Source organism: Hetaerina americana, unplaced genomic scaffold (assembly GCF_022747635.1).
Source record: "Hetaerina americana unplaced genomic scaffold, ioHetAmer1.1.p SCAF_5, whole genome shotgun sequence".
In the NCBI taxonomy this organism is placed as follows: Eukaryota; Metazoa; Arthropoda; class Insecta; order Odonata; family Calopterygidae; genus Hetaerina; species Hetaerina americana.
The window spans coordinates 9,024,190-9,042,970 of NW_027287095.1; the positions used below are offsets into that span (position 1 = coordinate 9,024,190).

Consider the following 18,781-nt stretch of genomic DNA (forward strand, 5'->3'; position numbering starts at 1 on the left):
GCGACTTGAAAAAGTTAAGTGGGGTCAGGCTGTTAATATAATTATTGGGTTTTTGACTATGGGCCTCATAAAAAAACTCTGTATTTAATATTTTAATCTGAAGTTAAACAAATACAGTAAACTCTCGATTATTCATGTGAGTATTATCCTTAGGATTCTCTGATCCCAATATCTCAAAAGTTTCAATAATATCAAAATCTTAAAGATAATTAAGTTAATGCTTCAAAAATGTTGATACTTTGAAAAAAAAATATTAGTTTGAGCACTTGGGTTTTCTTAAGAACTTTCATTTTCACAAGAGAAAAAGCTGTCAATAAATAGTATCTGTTTAAATTTAAACAGAATATTGTGCTACCCTTAATTTCCCATTACCGCTTCCTTCGAATTTTTAGCTCTTAAGAATTCCATATTCCCCTTTAAGATGGAGAAATGCCCAGTTTTACTGCACAACAAATAAAGGCAACTATCTATGCTGCAATGTTTTAATTTGCATCATATTATGACTTTGAATCCATATTTGTGATCCTTTGTCCCTATAGCTATGCTAGTAATGTTTTTTCCTTGCTGTGTGATTGGTTTAGCTTTCTGAGAAAATACTTTCTGCGATTCACTTGATGATTCTGTGTTCTTGTAAATTTATAATTCCACCCTCGTAAAAATGGCTGAAAAATGGAAGAAAGTGCACCTTCCAATGCTAAAACATGCAAACTAATCTCGTGAAATGAAAAAGGAGTCACCTCACACAGGGTGCGGCAACATAGCTTCCTTTTTTATAAAGCAAAACCCCTTTGAAAAAAAAGTTATGTAGCCGAACCCTGTAAATCTGTTCATACAAAGACCATATTTTCTGAATATTTCCAATATCTCCATTTTACAATTATCTGTATTTTACGATTACACATCCTTCATCATATATCCATTAGCAAGGATAATTGAGAGACTAACATACTGTAAAAAAATATTTACTAGAACTACTTTTAAGTTTTGCAGGAACTTTTAGTGATTAAGAATTAGGGAATTACACGGATCCAGGTTGAAGGCACAGAACTTTCAAATCTGAACACACCCTGAATGCTGCAATTGATTTGACTTCCACAGCATTTAAGAGTGATTATACCTTTGTGATTTCACTTATTATTGCAGATTGGCGAAAACACAGTATGGCTTAATTCAAGAAGGCAACATTAGAACCCAATTAAAAAAATAAAATAAAGAAATCTGATTTCAAAGAGATTTTTATTTTTAACGGACACTTCTTTTATTTTCAACAAAAATAACAATTTTTTAATACACCAAAGTTTACTACATATCTTTTTCAACCTATTATCCTAGACGCTCTTGGGATTTTGCCGGATAGGGCGTAGCAAAAGCCCCTCCCACCATTATTTGCAAAGGAGGAGGGTAACGTGGGTCAGATGTCAAGGGAAGTTTTAAGTTTGCAGGTAAAGGGTTATGGAGCAAGATGGCCATACGAGATGGGCACTTGCCCAAATATCTATCACTCTCATACCCAAACAGCTTGCCACACACAACAATTCACTCTTTTGCAGTAATTTTCACCAAATATGTAGCCAGCAACCCATACCGATGGGCATATATATGTGTTGGGAACATGGCAGGCAATAATAGATCAAGCGCATCCATGGTGAAGCAAGACTTCACAGGCTTCCGTGACAGTCTTTTTGCCAAGTCTCTAGTCATTGAAAAACACCAGGTTATTAAAAAAAATGAAATGGGCATCGTGTCCCTACTCCTTAGTATGCACAGGTCAGAGCAATTGAATTGTTTGGAAGAAGGATCTGGCGGGCAGGAGGCAGGAATGGGGCTTCTTAAAAACCATTTCCGGCACATCAGCACAGAATCACATCACAAATCACATCAAAGAGTGTATTTTTTTTACACCTGAGTTTAAAAAAGTTTCTGTATGTATTCATCCTTCCCACCAACCCTGCCAAAATAAACAACTCCCCCACACAGCATCATACCAGTTAGTAAGTTTGTTCACATTACCAAAAAAAAACAAATATTTGTCACATCCACTCTTATAGAAAAGATTTTATCCACATTCAAGGAGAAACAAAAGTTAAACAAGTTTTAAGCCCTCCTTTACCACATACATTTCTCAATTCTTCTTCTCAGAAATGAGAAATAAAGATCACATCGATCAAGTTCTTACTTCACTTGACACAAAGGGTACCTGGTCCGAAAACTTTTTTGTTTCCATTTTTTCCAGGATTTAAACTTGGATGTTCCAGCCATTTTTTTAAAAATACAAAAGATTCTAAACAAAATGTGTGGAAGAAAAATTCGCATCTTAAAATCTAATTTTCACTTGGTAAGCGTGTGTATTCACGTTTTTTCCTTCCAACATTTAAAATCGTGTTGCATCATACAACAGTCAACAGAATCAAGGTAGCCCAAGGCTAAGATTGCATGCTAAGTAGCACATTGTCCTTTAGTGTTTGTCCATTGAGTTTTTCCTTCCCCCATCCACCCGGCGACGTTCCCAACCCACCGAGGGTGCGAACGCTATCACCGAGCGAGGGGGCCCGTTTCAGTCTTCGTCCGAGAGAGGCTCATACTGCGCCGAGAGCAGGGGTGCTGGTTCCTGCCCACGGACTGCGGGGGCATCCCGGGGGGATCCCGTCCGGCTCGGGGGTCTCCGGGATATTGGGGACGGCTGCGGTGGTGCCGGAGATGGGACTGGGCCTGCCCCCTGGGGCGGTGCAGGTGAGGCTCCCCTCTGACCACCCGGCGAGGCGGATGGAGAGGACGCCGGGATGGCCCTGACGCTCAGGGCCGAATAGGGATAGTAGGAGGGTGCTGAGGGGAAGGTGGAGGCCGTAGCTGGGGAGGGCGTTGGTGGCGATGATCTTGTGTACGGCTGGAAGACTCCTCCCCCCGTGGATGGACTGCCCGAGGTGGGTGTCCCCTCCCGGGCCGTGTCCGCCCCACCCGCAGGGGACATGGTGTCTGGACGCGATGCAGATGGAGCCGAGTCTGCTGAACCAGGGGCACCACCTGATGCTACCGACGATGCCCGCCCCTCATCTATCACCATCTCCCCAGATTGGGGACTGTCTGCAGTCTCAGCTGCCCTCTCACCTCCGCCACTTTCACTTCCCTCTCCACACTTTCCGTCCACTTGGCACTCAGGGTCCCCCGAAGGGCTCACCTCATCTGTCCTTGACCTCTTTCCCCCAGCATCCTCGCGGTCCTCCCCCCTCTGACTGATGCGCTTGTAATGCCTAGCACCCACATCCTGCCGTGCACCATCACCACCACCACCACTCACACCACCTTCATCTGAAGTCCTCATCACCTCCACAATTCTATTTTTCACGTAATCCAGAGGAGAGAGATGAGATTGTGACTGCTGCGTTTGTTTGGTTCGATTCTGGTCTGCAGCCTGAGATCTTCTGTCTGCAGGAGATGCTTCCTGATAGAACCGCCTCGAGAGGAATGCTATATGGTCCCCTGCAGGACCACCTCCTTGCATCCAATGGTTACCACCCCCACCAGAAGGTGCACCATGACTGTCATTTCCCCCAGCACCTGGTGGTGACGCTGATCTCACACGATGGGTTGCATTGGCCCCTGCGGATGGCGGAGTCTTTGTTCCCGCTGGTTGTGCTATACGGATTATCTGCCGCTCATCCAGATTAAGTCCTTGAGCCTTTCCATCTGCTGCCATTCTCTCCTTCATTTCCATCTCCTTTTTCTGCAAGGCCCGCCTCAGTTTCCAGCTGTTGTGCTCAGTAGCAGAGGCTGCTGCCCCATCAGGCATTCCATCTGAGATCGGGGGAGGGGTTGACTGGTGTCTCGGGGGTGTGGGTCCCCTTCCAGGTGGGGGTGGTGGTGCCAAGTTATGGTGGGGATGATGTTGGTAAGGAGCCGAACGCACTGTGGTGGGATAACCACTGCTACCTGACACCACTGCCATATCCTTTGCTATGATTGAATCTATGTGCTCTGCAAGGGTCTTCTCCCGGCTACCCTCGCGATTTTCAGGCCCATCCTCCTCTATGGTGACTGCAGGAGATGATGTTGGAGGGTTGCCACCAGCAGGTCTCAGGGGAGAGGCCTTACCATTTGATTCAGGACCAGCTGATTGTACTGGCATTGGCTGGGATGTTGGTACACCACCACCAGGACCTCTGTGAGGATGATGAGGATTGTGATCTCTATGAAACCCTTGAAAGAGCCTGTCACCAGGCCGAGGGGCACCTGGTGTACCACCTTGTTGAAGACTGTTACCATCTTGGTCTGAACCTTGGTTTATTTGCCTGGTGATAATTGCATCAATTAAGCTAGCAGCAGTCAGTGTGGAATCTCTTGAACTGGAGCCACGTGAGTCCATAGAGCCAGCACCGTGCCGAGGTCTCACATCCCTCGGAAAACTACCAACCAGCATCCTAGTAGCCTCTCGTTCTAGGATTTCTGCATTGCTATTAGGTCTGCCATCCTGGGGACCACCGCCATCCCGTGCCATTTGCTGAGTGGGAACGGCACGCTCCCGTCCCTCTCTCTCCCCTCCCATATGAGAGTAGTGAGATAAGTCACGGTAAGCTGCAGCCATGTGTCTTTGCCGATCCTGCACAGACAGTCGAGCACCTTGCTGTTGCTGCTGCTGTTGTTGTTGCTGTTGTTGTTGTTGCTGCTGCTGCTGTTGGTGTTGAACCTGTTGCTGCTGATGGTGCTGCTGCTGCGCATGCTGTTGCTGATGCTGCAAATGTTGCTGATGGTGCTGCACATGCTGCTGCTGTTGCTGTGCATGCTGTTGTTGCTGATGCTGCTGTTGTATATGCTGCTGCTGTTGAGCATGTTGCTGCTGAGCATGTTGCTGTTGAGCATGTTGCTGCTGCTGCTGTTGTTGTTGCTGTTGTTGTTGTTGTTGTCGATGCATAATCTCACGTTCCCTTTCTCTCATCTCTCGAATTTGATGTAAATGCTGTTGATGTAGTTGCTGCTGTTGTAGTTGCACTTGTTGTTGCAGTTGCACTTGGTGTATCTGCATTTGATGCTGCTGGTGGTGGTGGTGTGCTAGGCTGTCCCTGGCCATTCGTTCTCTCTCCTGCTGCTGCTGCTGTTGTTGTTGCTGATGCAGGCTTTGTTGTTGCCTGATGTGGTGCTGGTGCAGATGATCAACCCTGGCACCTCCTACCATTGAGTCTGCCATGCTCTTTCCTAGACCCTCATGTTGAGGACCTGGAGGCTGCTGCACCTGATGGTGTCTATGTGGGTGAATGGGCCCAGGGGTAGCTGGACGTCTTTTCTCATCTTTTGGGACAGGTAGGCTAGGCTGTTGTACAGCTAAGTCAACCAAGGAAGATAGTGCCTCATGACCAGGAGGATATCCACCATGATGCTGGTGAGCCCTTGGAGAGCCACCAACCGAGAGGTGGTGCTGGGATAGCTGACCACCACTAGGTTGTTGTTGTGATTGAGGAGACTGACTACTTCCGGGTGACTGGTATCTTTCGGGTGGCGATGCTGGAGCACCTTGCTGAATGACCACTCCACTCATAGGTTTGCCACTCCGGCTCGTTGGTGTGTGATGCCTCTGAATGACACCTTGCCGAGGCGGGGGAGGTGGTGGTGGAGGTGATGTCCTTGAAGGAGGAGGCTCTGAAGCTGCAGGAGAAGGGTGGCGAGAGTGGCGGATGTCAGCTGCCAGGTAGGCTCCACTAGTGGATGGTGCAGGTGATGTGCCAGGAGATGGGTAGTACAGGGATGGAGAGGCATGGTGAGGAGGAGCAGCATTGCCTGGTGACAGGCGAGCATCCTTGTCCCCTCCCACTGATGGTGCAACTCCACCACTGCTCCCTCTTCTCCCGTGCATCTGCTGTGATGTAATATAATCACTAATGATCTGACGTGAACTCAACTGCTGTTCAATAGCATATGGTGGCCTTGCAGCATATGGAAATCCAGATGTTGCATTTCCATATGAATGATAAGCATCAGTGGTTGTGGGTGGGGGTGGAGGCGGTGGATGATGACTCTGAATTGCCCCAGGACCACCTGAAGACGGTCGTACATAATAAGGATCGTAAGGTACCGCAGGAGGTGCAACTAGTGGAACTCCTCTGGCGTCATATGCCTGAGGTCTTCCATCCTTTCCCCTCTGCTGCTTGGGATCATGGTGTACTGGAGTCCCTTGAGTAATTGAGCCTTCTTTAGGCTGTGCAGGTTGGGTGGGTATCTGCTGTGGAGGGGTTGGTTGACGAGAGAGACCATCATAGCGAGGCGATGCATGCTGGGGCAGTGGTGGTGCTGCTGGTGAGACAGGAGTGCCATGTGTAATGGACCCGGTCTTGGAGATCAGTGGCTTGGGTGATATGGAGCCCATCTTGGATGTTGGAATAGGGTGAGGCCCCTGTGAACGGACAATAGGCACATCCTCAGCATTCCACGGAAACTTTGGTTGAGAAAATTAAAAGAGAGAAAAGATTTCCATGAACATCAGCACTATACACAGACTAAACTAAATCTGACTTCGTGATATGTTGATAGAATGAAAACATAATTTTTTAAATTTATGAAAATTATTATGCTATTTGCAAGAAATACTTCTTTATACATGAAAGCAGTGAAGTCTGTGTATCTGACATTCAATGACATTGCATTTATCGATGAATGTAAAATTCACCATTCACCAAGATTATAAAAAAATAAATTGTGTGGTTAGGTTAAATAAATAAACAAGATTTGAACAATCCAAAGGCAAATTTTTATATTTAGCTTGTGCTGATCTACAATAGAGCATTTTTGAAACATCAAATAATGTTTCTAAAAATAACTTAACAATGGCTAAACTTTATAGAGTCAGGCTTCACTTCATGGAAGTTTGCCACATCAATATATTTTTAAATGAAAGAGAAACGTAGTTTTCCGAAAACTTTATAAAGAATAATTTTTCCTGTAGAAAAATACATCTTTCATTTGAAATATGAATAAATAATGGCTATAAATACATACCAATGTACATGGACAGTGAAGGAGTGAAAAAAAACTGAAATCAAAACTCACCTTTGGTGCCTTTGGCGTAGGATTAACTGATGTTATCTGTGCAGTAGGAGGCAGAGTAGTCCCTCGACTTGCTGAGCTCATCACAAGGTGAGGTGAACGACCATCAGGCACATACACCGACGGAGACTTGTTGCGAGACTGCTCAGGGGGAGGTGGTGCTGAAATTGGCTGCTGAGACTGATGATGGTGGAGATGATAATATGGGGAAGGAGAATCTCTGTACACAACCGGTGGAGGAACTTCTCGAATCATCACCTCTGGTAGCCTCAATGGTGGCGCCTTTGAATGGGCTGGTGGTGGGTGGAGGAGGTGAGGGTGGGCATCGCGAGCCCCTTGTGTTGAAGGGGCACTGGATGGTGGACTGTCATCACGCTTCTTCAAACTCAGGTCAAGGGTAACTGCCTCCGGCTCTCTCCCACTTTCCCTCAAGGCCTGCTGTACCTAGGTGATGGAAAATGAACTTGTTAAAATACCACACTACATCAATACTGGATTTTAATATTGCTTCACTTCAAGATGTTGTTACACTCAATTTCTTGCCTGGTGGTATAATATCCAATGATTGGGGAATCTGAAGAATCATCACACACTTAGTCATCTCAATCATTAAAATATGCATAAAGAATTCAACTTATTGCGTCAAAGTTGAGGCTATTTTAAACATGTTATGATATTTTATATAATCAGCAAATATTTTCTAGACTTAATAATTTGAAAACAAGCAGTCTATCAATTATAAAATATGAGTCAGACCAGTAAATGAAATATCATTCAAATTGAGTATAGGAATGGACTTTTGAAAGAGATTATTTTCACATTATATCCAAGTATCTCCATGTCTATTAAAAAATTTTTATATAACCACTTCAGTCTAGCAATTTATCCTGCTATTTCTCACTACCCCATTACTAGGTCGGTATGTTTATCACCACCTGTATATTACCTCCTCCTCTATTTTAACCACTTGGTAATTAATACATCAGCTTAAACCACTTCTATGAATATTTCAATTGTCATTACTAATAGGAGAATGAAATACTTGATGATGTCCTCATATTCAATCACAAAATATAAGACACAGAGGTTTTAAAAGGTTTGGATTTAGAAAAGATTAAAAATAACAGATTGAATGGATTCAGAACTTAAGATAGTTAACCATGTTTTTCAGAATGTTCAAAAAAATTCATCGACAAAATGAATTCTGCTAATGAACTCACCTGGACTACTACCAGCCCCTCCTTAGGTAAATCAGCTCTTCCAGGAGCAGGAGCTGGTACCATCATCGTACTCCCTCCTGGGAGTGACATTGGTGCTAGATGGTGTTGCATGTGATGGGTTGGAATCGATGAGGGCTGACTGTGATGCTGGAGTAAGTGATGAGAGCTTACATTGTGGATGGCAGGGGGAGGGAGCACAGACAGTTGGGAATGAGGAGTAGTTCTATGGCTATCAGCAGGTTGCACTGGGGGCGTTTGACCTCTCTGATGCATTACTGCACCAACGTCCTGGGAGGCTACCTGCCTCCTCGAGTTTAGAGGTTGCTGCTGAGACACCTCTGACTGCCCTTGTGAAATCCTACTGATCGCCGTACTGTTTTTAGAGTCACGAAACTCCCTCACAAAAGAAATGTCAGGTCGCTCAGTTGACTTGAGAATGGACGAGATTGTAGGCGATGGTTGATGCTGGGAAGAGAGAATGGATGACTGCATGTGGCCTCCAGTGTGTGACGACTGTTGCTGTGGCCCATGGGGCGTTTTCTTGAGCTGCATCTCGATCACACCACACATCAAGTCCTTCACGGTGAGCACTTCCTGTGTTGTGGTGTCGCCCCCCACCTCCCTCTCCCGATCACGGTCACCCCCTCCATTCGCAGCTTCCGATGCTACCCCGTGGCCCCTGTGGTGCTGCTCTGGAGCCCGTTGGCCCTGCTGTTGAGGCAGCTGCTGGATGGCTGCATAGTTTTTAGGTGACCCTCGAGCACCAGCCCCATCAGCCTCAGAGCCACCTTGACCTTCATCAGCCGTCTCCTGTTAAACACAAAAAAAATCATATTAATGAACAAATTCACCACGACATAAGTAAAAGTGCAATGAAGGATTTTGAAGAAGTCTACTTGAAATTAACTCTAAATCACATTTTTAATTGAATTCCATTGAAGAGCCTTTAAAATCATTATAATACATTAAAAATACTAGAAATAAAAGTCTCCTCTTTTCATCTAAGAAAAAATACACTCATATAAAGCTTATGAAAAAAACCAAGTGGTTTATGGTTCAAAGGTGAAGTTTCACAAAACAGTAACCATGATTCTTAAAGTCTGAAGGAAGTACTTTAACTTTACCAAGATTTTAATGACTTATCAAACAGAGAAATTGGGTTGCTATTTACACAACCAAAAGCAAGTATATGAAAAAGAAGAGTTTTTCAAATGTCTCGAAAGGCCTAAATTTAATAACATGAACAGGAAAAAAATATCACAGAGCATAAGAAATTTAAAACAGCAACATTCAATTCTTAAAATGTAGGGCAGTTATTTATTTAGCTGTGAAACAGGGTTGGCGTACCGTAGCAGAGCTGTCATAGTCTTCCTTGGCAGAAGATGTAGGCGCAGCAGAAACCCCTGGCATGGACATTGCGGAGTTCTGCCTCTGTTGATCTAATGATTGTGGACTTTGAGATGCCATACGTTCTTCTTCTACAACTGACATTAGTGATTTCTCAGCTTCTGGGTCTAATGAATCTGTAGTTTTTCCAGCTGAAAAAATATTTAGCAAATAATACAAATAGAAAAGAAGAAAAATTCCCATGATTCAGGGCATAATTAATTGAGTTTAGATATCAAATACAAATTATGTGAATAAGTGAGCAAATATAATGATACTGAAAAGAATCACACTTTTCATGATTTACATTACACAAATAATAACTCAATTCCCATATGCATAGTTTTTTTTTGAATGCACATCTACAACAAACCACATGTAACATGTAATCTCTTAGCCATAATTGAAAGGGTGATTTAATTAGAATTCTCAAACAAGGTAAAAACAGAGATTTTAAAAAAAATCATAACATGGCTCATTAGGCATGGGATGAGCCAAAATTTCAGGCACACAAAGTCAATTAATAAACTTTGATCAATCCTAAAATCATCAATTATAATCATATTAAATATTTCAGTAGAGCAATCATTAATTGAGTGAAGGCAAAGCAGGCATATTATTTATTAATTAATTTAGGGGAAATACATCACAAGCACTTAAATTAATGGCAACTAAGGGGCCAATTTTATGTCACACCATGAGAATTTAAAATTACTGATCCAATCGTTATTAATATAAATGGATACATGGGAATGTTTAATGTCAAAGTCAATGTATGACCCTCTCGTTTTTGCCGCACCTCCCCAAAAAACAAAGAGGCGGAATAAAAACAGCCAAACTCAGTGAATGAATTTCGCAACTGATGCACAGCCTTACCCCCACTTTGCCCTCCCCATGAAATTCACCACCCCTCCCCCATCCTGAAAATCGCCCGTCCGAATCCCCTGCCCCCCCTTCCCCACTCTACCGCCTCTCTCTCTCCCACACACACACACTTTGGCGTATTTATTTGGATAAGCTTGCATCAATCTCCAAAATTGGGGGAGGAAAAAAAAGGTAGTTTTAGTCCCCACTATATTCAATTACCAAAGATGGATCAATATGATGAGTAGGGGGGAGGTGGGGAGAGGAAGGGAGGGAGGGGAGGGCGTGAGGGCAAGCCAGCGACACTGTGTGGGAGGGATGAGTAGGCTCAACATATTTGTTAAATGAGATTATTACTACCAACCTACGGAAATCAATTGGTTAATCCTGTTGCAATGTTTGGTGCAGCTTCACAAGAAAAAAAAAACAAAAAAGGAAAAACAAGTGGAACAAGAGGCTTGCTTCTCTGACACACACAATTTCAAATTAAGGCACTCCGTTACAAATTCAATTATGATGAGCAACTTAATACAGGACAAATATTTGAAGTTTGCATGGAATCAAAAAGGGATAAATCCAATTTAATCTTTCAATGGAAAATTACACATAGACTGACCAGTAATCAATGAACCAAATTCTATGAATATACGTAGACTATAAAAAAATGCCCCTCTCTCCCCCCTCCCAAAAATGAAAAATTCAATGAAGCATGACAACAAATTTCATCCATGAAATGACCATGCAAAGGCAAATGACATCTAAACACAACGCAACATTTGATGATGACATGCCCAAATGGGCTGGGCTGCTGGGGCAGCCAAAAAAGATGTAGTAACGGGGTATGTTTCACGAGTTCTCGGCTTTAATAATTACCAATTGATATGAGAGCTACTCACCAATATGGTCACTCAGACCTCTGCTTTCAGTAGGGGGGGTTCCTGAGGTGGTAGGCGGTGGGTTTGGGGATGCCGCACTGGCTGTATCACTGCTGTCAGGGGCCATCCCAGCCTCATCACAGCTAGATGTACTCGACCCTGATTCTTCTTCATCCGTCACCGTTGGTGGGGCACCATCACCTCCACCCTTGCTCCGACCTTCCTCACCCAAATGAGCCTGAGGAAAAAATTTCGACAACTTAAAAGCAGCCTAACCAAAAGAGAAAGGTCAAAGAGGAATGTTCCTGCTTAATCTATTCTAAATTTTCCAAATAGAATCGTAAAGTGAAGATCGTATAATGAACATGTTACAGGTAAATGGAATGTCAACTGAAAAGTTCAGTAGAAGCCTGGAGTGCTCAAGCTAAAAATTCTCAGATACAGCTTATTATCGATTCTTTATTGATGGAAATGATGACAAATGCCACTTTAAAGGAAAAGGTAAGCATAATACATATAAGACTAAGGGTTATTCATTTCTTGCTTATTAAAGTCTAACAGATTCAAAACATTAGTAGAACATATTCCACACATGATGAATATTAGGAAAACTACCATTTACAACCTATTACTGCAAGATCATTTTTAAACTTTAATTTTACAACATGTAAAATAACATACCCTAATCCAAAAGTGTGAAGTTTTTATAATGAAAGTAGCATACTAACTTCATTTATAGTATTCATTAATCCATTTATGTGCAAAATTTAAAACTGAATGAAAAAGAGAAACTAGAAGGTGACATGGGTGATATTTGAGTCAAAATGGAAATTTATACACACAGAATTTGGTACATCTACTTTGAATGCAATTCAATTCATTGCAAAGTAAAGTAAAACTTGTCACATTCCCTCAAAGAAGGATACGTGGAAATGAATCCCATGCCTGTGTCACCTACCTCATTGTATTCTCTGATTATGGCATCCAAGCCAAGCTTTTTGCGATAGTTGAAATAGAAGTTCTTGCACTGGTGCTCAGACTTTGAGCCAACACGCTCTGAAATTTTGGCCCAGTGGCCCAATCCAAACTCCCCGAGTGCTCTCCTTGCCAAGTCGATTTCTTCATCCGTCCATCTTGACTGATCAGCTGCAGCCACAGCTGTGGCAGCCGCTAGTGCCGCAGAAGTCCCTGAGCCATCATCTGCCGCGCCATCATTGGGGGACAATCGACGAGAAATGCGATTGAAGCATGCAGAGCAACACTTTGTTACTTGCGCTGGAATTTCTGAGGAACAAATGCAGAAATATATGATTACATACTCATATATATGTTTATAAAAATATTGGATGAACAAAACATTTATGCCAACAAATAATATACATTTCCAATCTCGTTCTTATCACATTTACACTTATAAATCACATTGACAAAAAGTCCTTGAAATAATTTTAAAAGTATTTTCCTTCATTGAGTACTCAATAGGAGGAATTGTGAGATAACTGCAACATTCATCCTAGATATATGGCAATCATTTTATAATTTTTATTTCTTTCCATTTGGAAAACTCAAACAGCTTGTACAATAATAATACCTTCATGACATGATATTTTATTAATTTAACATGCAAAAGATCAGTCAAATATACTGCAGATTAAAATACTTACGAAATTCTGCTATAATAGGTTCTTTTATCTCTGAAGGTAAATCAGCCCATTTTCCTGGTAGAGGGCGCAAGCGTTTTGCTCTACCCTTGGCAGTAGGACACGTGGGAATGGGACACCTGAAACAATTTACTCATTAGTTACGACAATGGAAATAAACCTACTTTTATGAGACACTTTGAGAGTGAATCAAATTAACAAACGATATTTGAACACTCTTCACATTTTCTGCGCCTAAGCTGGCAATGGGATGTACTCCCAACTCATTCAATTCAATGAATAATTGTACTGATAGGTGGACTTATATATTCATCTTTAGTTCCATTTTACAAACTTACAATATTCTATTGCTTAAAACTATATATATGACTGATTGAGTTTAATTCCAGCAATTTTTCATGCTGAATGAACACCTCTTACTGAATGATCAGTGCATGCATCAAATGTAGTCCCACTTACTGAGTGTATCGACTGCGGACGGACTTGCAGCGGCAGGAGTTGCAGACACGTGCACCTGGAGGCACATCCTCGTCTCGAAGACCATACTGTGCGGCATGGTTCCGCGAAAGGGCTCGGGAGAGAGGATACTGCTCCACTGTCACTTTGCAGACTACACAAGGATGGGGGCCTCCTTTTTCTGCAAAAAATAAAATGTGGATAGACATTTTAGCACAATAGGCAATGTAAAGTAGAGGATACAAATTGATCCTATTCCTTAGAATTCACTTTACATGCACCAAGCTGTGTTTGCAAATAAACACAAAATGATTATAGATTGTTCAATTCTTCACCAATGGAAGAAGAAAAAAACCCAAAGTTCAATTCCAAATGAACAATTTCAAATAAGTAAATATTTCGAAAGTTTGGCTCGTATTAATTTTACAAATTTAACAGTAAATTTCAGTCAACTTTAGAAGTAGGCATAATATAAATTAAAAATATAAAGAATATAGATAATTAATACCACTCTTCAAACACATCCATAGCGATGAGCTTCCGACCTAACCAATTACCTAGGAACTAATCGAAAATCAATGATTTGTTGAATTTCTTCAACATTGTTTCGAAGATGGGTCGCAAAGGGTGAAATTACTATTAATCTTGCCTGAACTTAAAATGGGGCAGTCGTGCAGGAATATGGCGAATGTATTTGATAAGGGAGGAGACTGCATATTAGCCATGACAAAAATTGTGTGAAATGAGTGGCAAACTTCGCATCAGTTAATCCCCGAAACAAAACGTCAGCTGGAGAATTCATGAAAAATGGGCATCATCGCGGGGGTGAGAGGGCCGAGGGGAAGGGGGCGCGAGGAGAGACGATAGAAGACAAACGACATGCACGAGTGACAGGTTGGCAGGCAAGAGCGTCGTCGCCACGGCGATTACAAACGCCAACCGGACAGCGCCAGCAACCCGGGGAATCGTTTTTTACCGCTGCGCCTCAATTATGCACACCCTGCCGCCGTCGGCGAACCGATCACCTGCTTAAGCAATATAAATGAAGGCAAGCGGGGGAATGCGGTTGAGAGGAGAGAGAAGGAAGTGAGGAGGAGGTAAGAACTTCGGAGGCGCAACCGGGCCACGGAAAGCAGTCTCCGCAGCGCAAGTATAAAGACTACACACGAGACATTCTTCGTTTTGGGTCACCCGCATCTTTCACGTCTCGTTAGAGAGCAGGCAGGTGGTGGAGGTAATAGCATCTTTCCAAGGGTTTTGTTCTCAGATTGCTTATCCCCATTCTCGACTAGAATAACTTCCATCTAGCCGACCGTTTCCGATATATTTTCTCAAGGCTGCGCTCCAATGCACTCACTACGCCAGTCCCGGGCCTGTGAACTTCTGACATGGGTCAAGTGAGCGACAAAACCCTGACTAAAACGTTTGGAATGGTGCATTTGGTGTGTGGAGGTGAACAATTATATTAGAGGCCTAAACAAAAAGTTATAGGACTGTTTAACTGGCGCATTGACATAAGGTCAGAGCGCGGAGCGATTGACATAAATGTTTAAATCCCCTAACTTCCCGAGAGCCCCCGATTAAGTAGAATCTCGGTAACATCCTTAGTAGCAAACCTACGGTTTATTTGGTGAAATAAGTTTTTTTGTGTTCAGCGGTTATCAACAAATGAATCAAGGGAAGGGCAGCGCGTTCGCGTGAAATTTTATTCGGAGTTGGGTAAAGCGTAATCGGGCAATGTTCAAATGCTACTGGAGGTTTTCGGGGATGGAAGCGTGAGAGGTTCACGGTGCCGCGGGAGACGTTTACAAAATGTAGAAGAACATCGTCAGACGACAATTTTCGTTCGGGAAGAAGAGCCGTCAATCTAGACGCACGTCTCCGTCATGCTCCCTTCGACGGGAAGGGTACCGTCCAACAAGACTTAATTCCACAAGATTAAACGGTTAATCGCGCTCGCTACCTGGTAACCCTGAGCGAAGCGGTGAGGAGGAAGAGACCCGAAAAAAATGCGACGAAGTGGAATAAATGGTGTAACACCACGACAACGCACTCGCTCATTCGCGATTTTAGCACCAAAAACAGAGCACGGAGGTAATTTCATAGCCTCATCACTCACCCGATCTGGTCCCTTCGAACTTTATTGGCGTGCACATAAATATGCAAAACAAGGACTCATTTTCTAATTCCCGGCAAAAAAAAGGCAAAGCATCAACCTCCCAAGTCGATGACACCGCATAGGGGCATCGATAACAAGATGGTCCGCGATAATACTTCACTCATTAAAACGTCACCGAGATCTAAAGTGTCAACGGCGTCGACATTTTTTCGGTGACTTTGCCGTGGCAAACATCATTTGTCCTATGCCACAGCATTTGCACAGATTTCTTTCCCGGTGACTAATTCGGCGAGAGATTCGATCGAAAATGACCGAGGTTCATCCGAAATCATGTCCATTCATCGCCTCTTAGCAATAAAACGCGAGCACCGAATGCTCCGATGATGGGAGCAGGCGTCGCCAAGGGAGAGAGATAAAAAGAGTTGTCTTAAGGCACAATGCTTCGTGTGGAACCCTGTGCAAGACGTGGTGGGCAGTTGGATGGGAGGAGGATTGGGGAGACGGGGGAGAGGGAGGATGGGCGAGATAAGGAGGAAGATGCTTCGGCCCAAGCAACCGAATCAACAACAAGAACGACTCTCGTTCAGAAAGCACACAATAGTTCGGTCTGCGCTGCGATGTATATAACGGTCACCCTAGGGGATTTGAGGGGGCGGGCGAGGTGGCGGAGGGGGTTGTGGGGAGGAGGAGGAGGGGGGGAAGGACAGGGGATGTGGGGAGGGAGGGAGGGGGCAGGGATGGACCCACACTCAGCCCCCCTCCCACAGACCCTCCCGCCCGCCCTGAATAATTGATACTTTCATCAGGTGCACAAACAATTAGACGCGAAGGACGGGCGGCAGGTAGCCTCTGCACTGACGGATATATCCACGTCGGGCCCGAGAGATGAGCTGCGATGAGGAGTGGGTGGGTGGGTGAGTGAGTGGGGGGAGGGGAGGGGGCGGCGCTTAAATATGCACCCGTCGAGTGTGGGGGTATGGGGTGGCGAGTGGGGGGCGAAAGAGGCGAAGGCTCGACGCGGCGGAGCGGTTGTTGGGGCAACTTTCCCGATCAGACCGAAATGCGACCCCGCGGCGGTTTTCGATAACTCTAGCGCTCGGGAAAGTTTAAATAATGGAAATAAATATGGGAATAAACGAAAACTGACGGAAGAGCTCTGTATCCCGGGTTCGAGTGAGTCCAAAACGCGAAAGGGAGGGGGGGGAAGAGAAGGCTCTCAAAACCACACACACACGGACTGTGTGGGTGGGAGAGGGGGAGAGAGAGAAAGGACGGATGTTACTGGGCGAGGGGTTGGGATACGGAGCGTAGGGTGAGGGTGTGTGTGTGTGTGTGTACGGATGCTTCACGGGGCACACTTGCTTGTTTACAGAAGCGGAGGGAAAGGGAAAAACTCGGACGAGACGATACACCATCCCTCCCTTTCCCCCTCCCGCCCCCACTGCCCTCTCCCGCCCGCCCCTGGATCCTGGATCGTCCCTCCCCGATGTATAACGGTGCGAAAATGAACAAACAAAGTGACTGAGCGTCCAGATGTGCGTTCTTTGTGAGGAGAAAGGCAGCCGCTTTGAGGAGACCCGATTGTTTAACCAAAAGGCCCCGGGATACACAATTTCTGGGTTCAATTTTGCGAGAAAAATAATGCTTCGATCGTTTTACTTTTTCTCCAGCAGTAGATGGACTCGGGAAATATTCCGTTGTTTACACGAATGCAGAGTCCTATTTTATAATAAGTTTTTTTCCACACATGATTAAATGCACGAATACATATCCCACTAATTTCAATTCCTATGAGTTTCGGCAAAGTCGCCTAAATTAAGGGAGTTCCATCTTTCATCTGACCAAGATTTTCTCCCAAAAAAATAAACTTTTTTTCCCCCACACACGGATTTCAGTTTTACGCAACGTGTGTCCTGGGCGCAGTTCGTCAATCTTTGTGTGGGCATCAAGACTGTGAAACCAGAAGAGCGAGAGGCGTGGAATATAAATTCCTGCAAAGTTCGACCTTGAAATCTGAATCTATATACAAGTTGTCTGGCTCTTATGGAACACTAAATATCTGGCAGAAATATCGACAATTATTCGCATCGTCAATGACATCCATATTTCAAAGTGACTTCACACCTTGACTTCCGATTTGTCACGCATAGCTTCGCAAACATATAAATTGAATTAACTTCATAAATATAAGTTGTTTTGGCATTTGCTTGCAATTCTAGGAATTTTTTTACAATACATTTGCACGAAATACTAAAGAATAAAACATTTTTGATGAATGTGAATGATAGTCCTCGGTTTACAGCCTTGCCATGACTGGGAACACACAAGTAAACTTACGGTGCGGCGTTTTTGATTAATAAGGCTTCGTACGCTTTAAAATATTCTCTTTTCACTGGAATTTGTATCAAGTTGAATCAGTGCACAATGGCCTCGCTTTGACGAGGTAAATTAAACTTCAATTAAGATTCATTTTCAATTGCACTCGAACAGTAATGAACTTATTTTAAACGAACCTTGTATTCCGTCACAATCTATATTTTTGGTGCAAGTAATTGAAAAAAATTTGAAAACAACAGTCAGTAAAAGTGAGCTTCATCAGGCTTTCATCAAGCCGCACGACGAGTATTAATCAAAATGCACGACCTCCTGCACCGATCCCCCCAACAAGTAAGGATCACGGGCTAATAGAGGTGCGGTCCAGGGGGCGAATTCCGCCCCACCGTAATCGCTTGCCTGTCCTTCTGTGTGCACGGAAGGGCGGGAGGGGCCCGGCATGAGACAGTTCGGTGGATTTGATGCGATTTAATCGAGCATATCTGCAACATCTGTGGCCGTTAGACTAGCGGAGAGAGCGATAGGGGGGGTGGGAGGGGAGAGACGGGAGGCAGGCGGACTCATTCGTGGCTTGCCACTCAAATCGCCGGGGAAATGGCGTTAAGTAACATGGACGAGGGCGGATTGGGGGAGAGGGTAGGGGCAGGTGATCGACTGCACCTTTGACCGGAGGGGGGGGGGGAAATGGATCGGTCTGTCGAATGGTTGAGTGCATTCAGGGCACTGCAAATCCCACACACGCACATAACGGGCAATCTACACCAGCAAGTTTCGGACCCACAAAAATATCCCTACGGGTACGAACATTAGCATCTTACATGTCCCATCTACGAAACT

At 44.1% G+C, this 18,781-nt stretch overlaps 1 protein-coding gene across 1 annotated transcript in view; it reads right to left on the bottom strand.

Annotated features, from left to right (window-relative positions):
• Positions 1-1,219: 1,219 nt before the first annotated feature.
• LOC139693503 (nuclear receptor corepressor 1-like) overlaps positions 1,220-18,781 on the bottom strand; it is a 154,225-nt gene continuing 136,663 nt past the window's right edge. Inside the window, exons 9-16 of the mRNA XM_071591687.1 lie at positions 13,495-13,672; positions 13,039-13,154; positions 12,333-12,658; positions 11,396-11,612; positions 9,597-9,787; positions 8,250-9,059; positions 7,033-7,473; positions 1,220-6,421 (exon numbers count right to left, since the gene is read on the bottom strand). Coding sequence (XP_071447788.1) covers positions 2,555-6,421; positions 7,033-7,473; positions 8,250-9,059; positions 9,597-9,787; positions 11,396-11,612; positions 12,333-12,658; positions 13,039-13,154; positions 13,495-13,672 — 6,146 coding nt within the window. The 3' untranslated portion in view covers positions 1,220-2,554. The remainder of the gene's footprint in view (positions 6,422-7,032; positions 7,474-8,249; positions 9,060-9,596; positions 9,788-11,395; positions 11,613-12,332; positions 12,659-13,038; positions 13,155-13,494; positions 13,673-18,781) is intronic.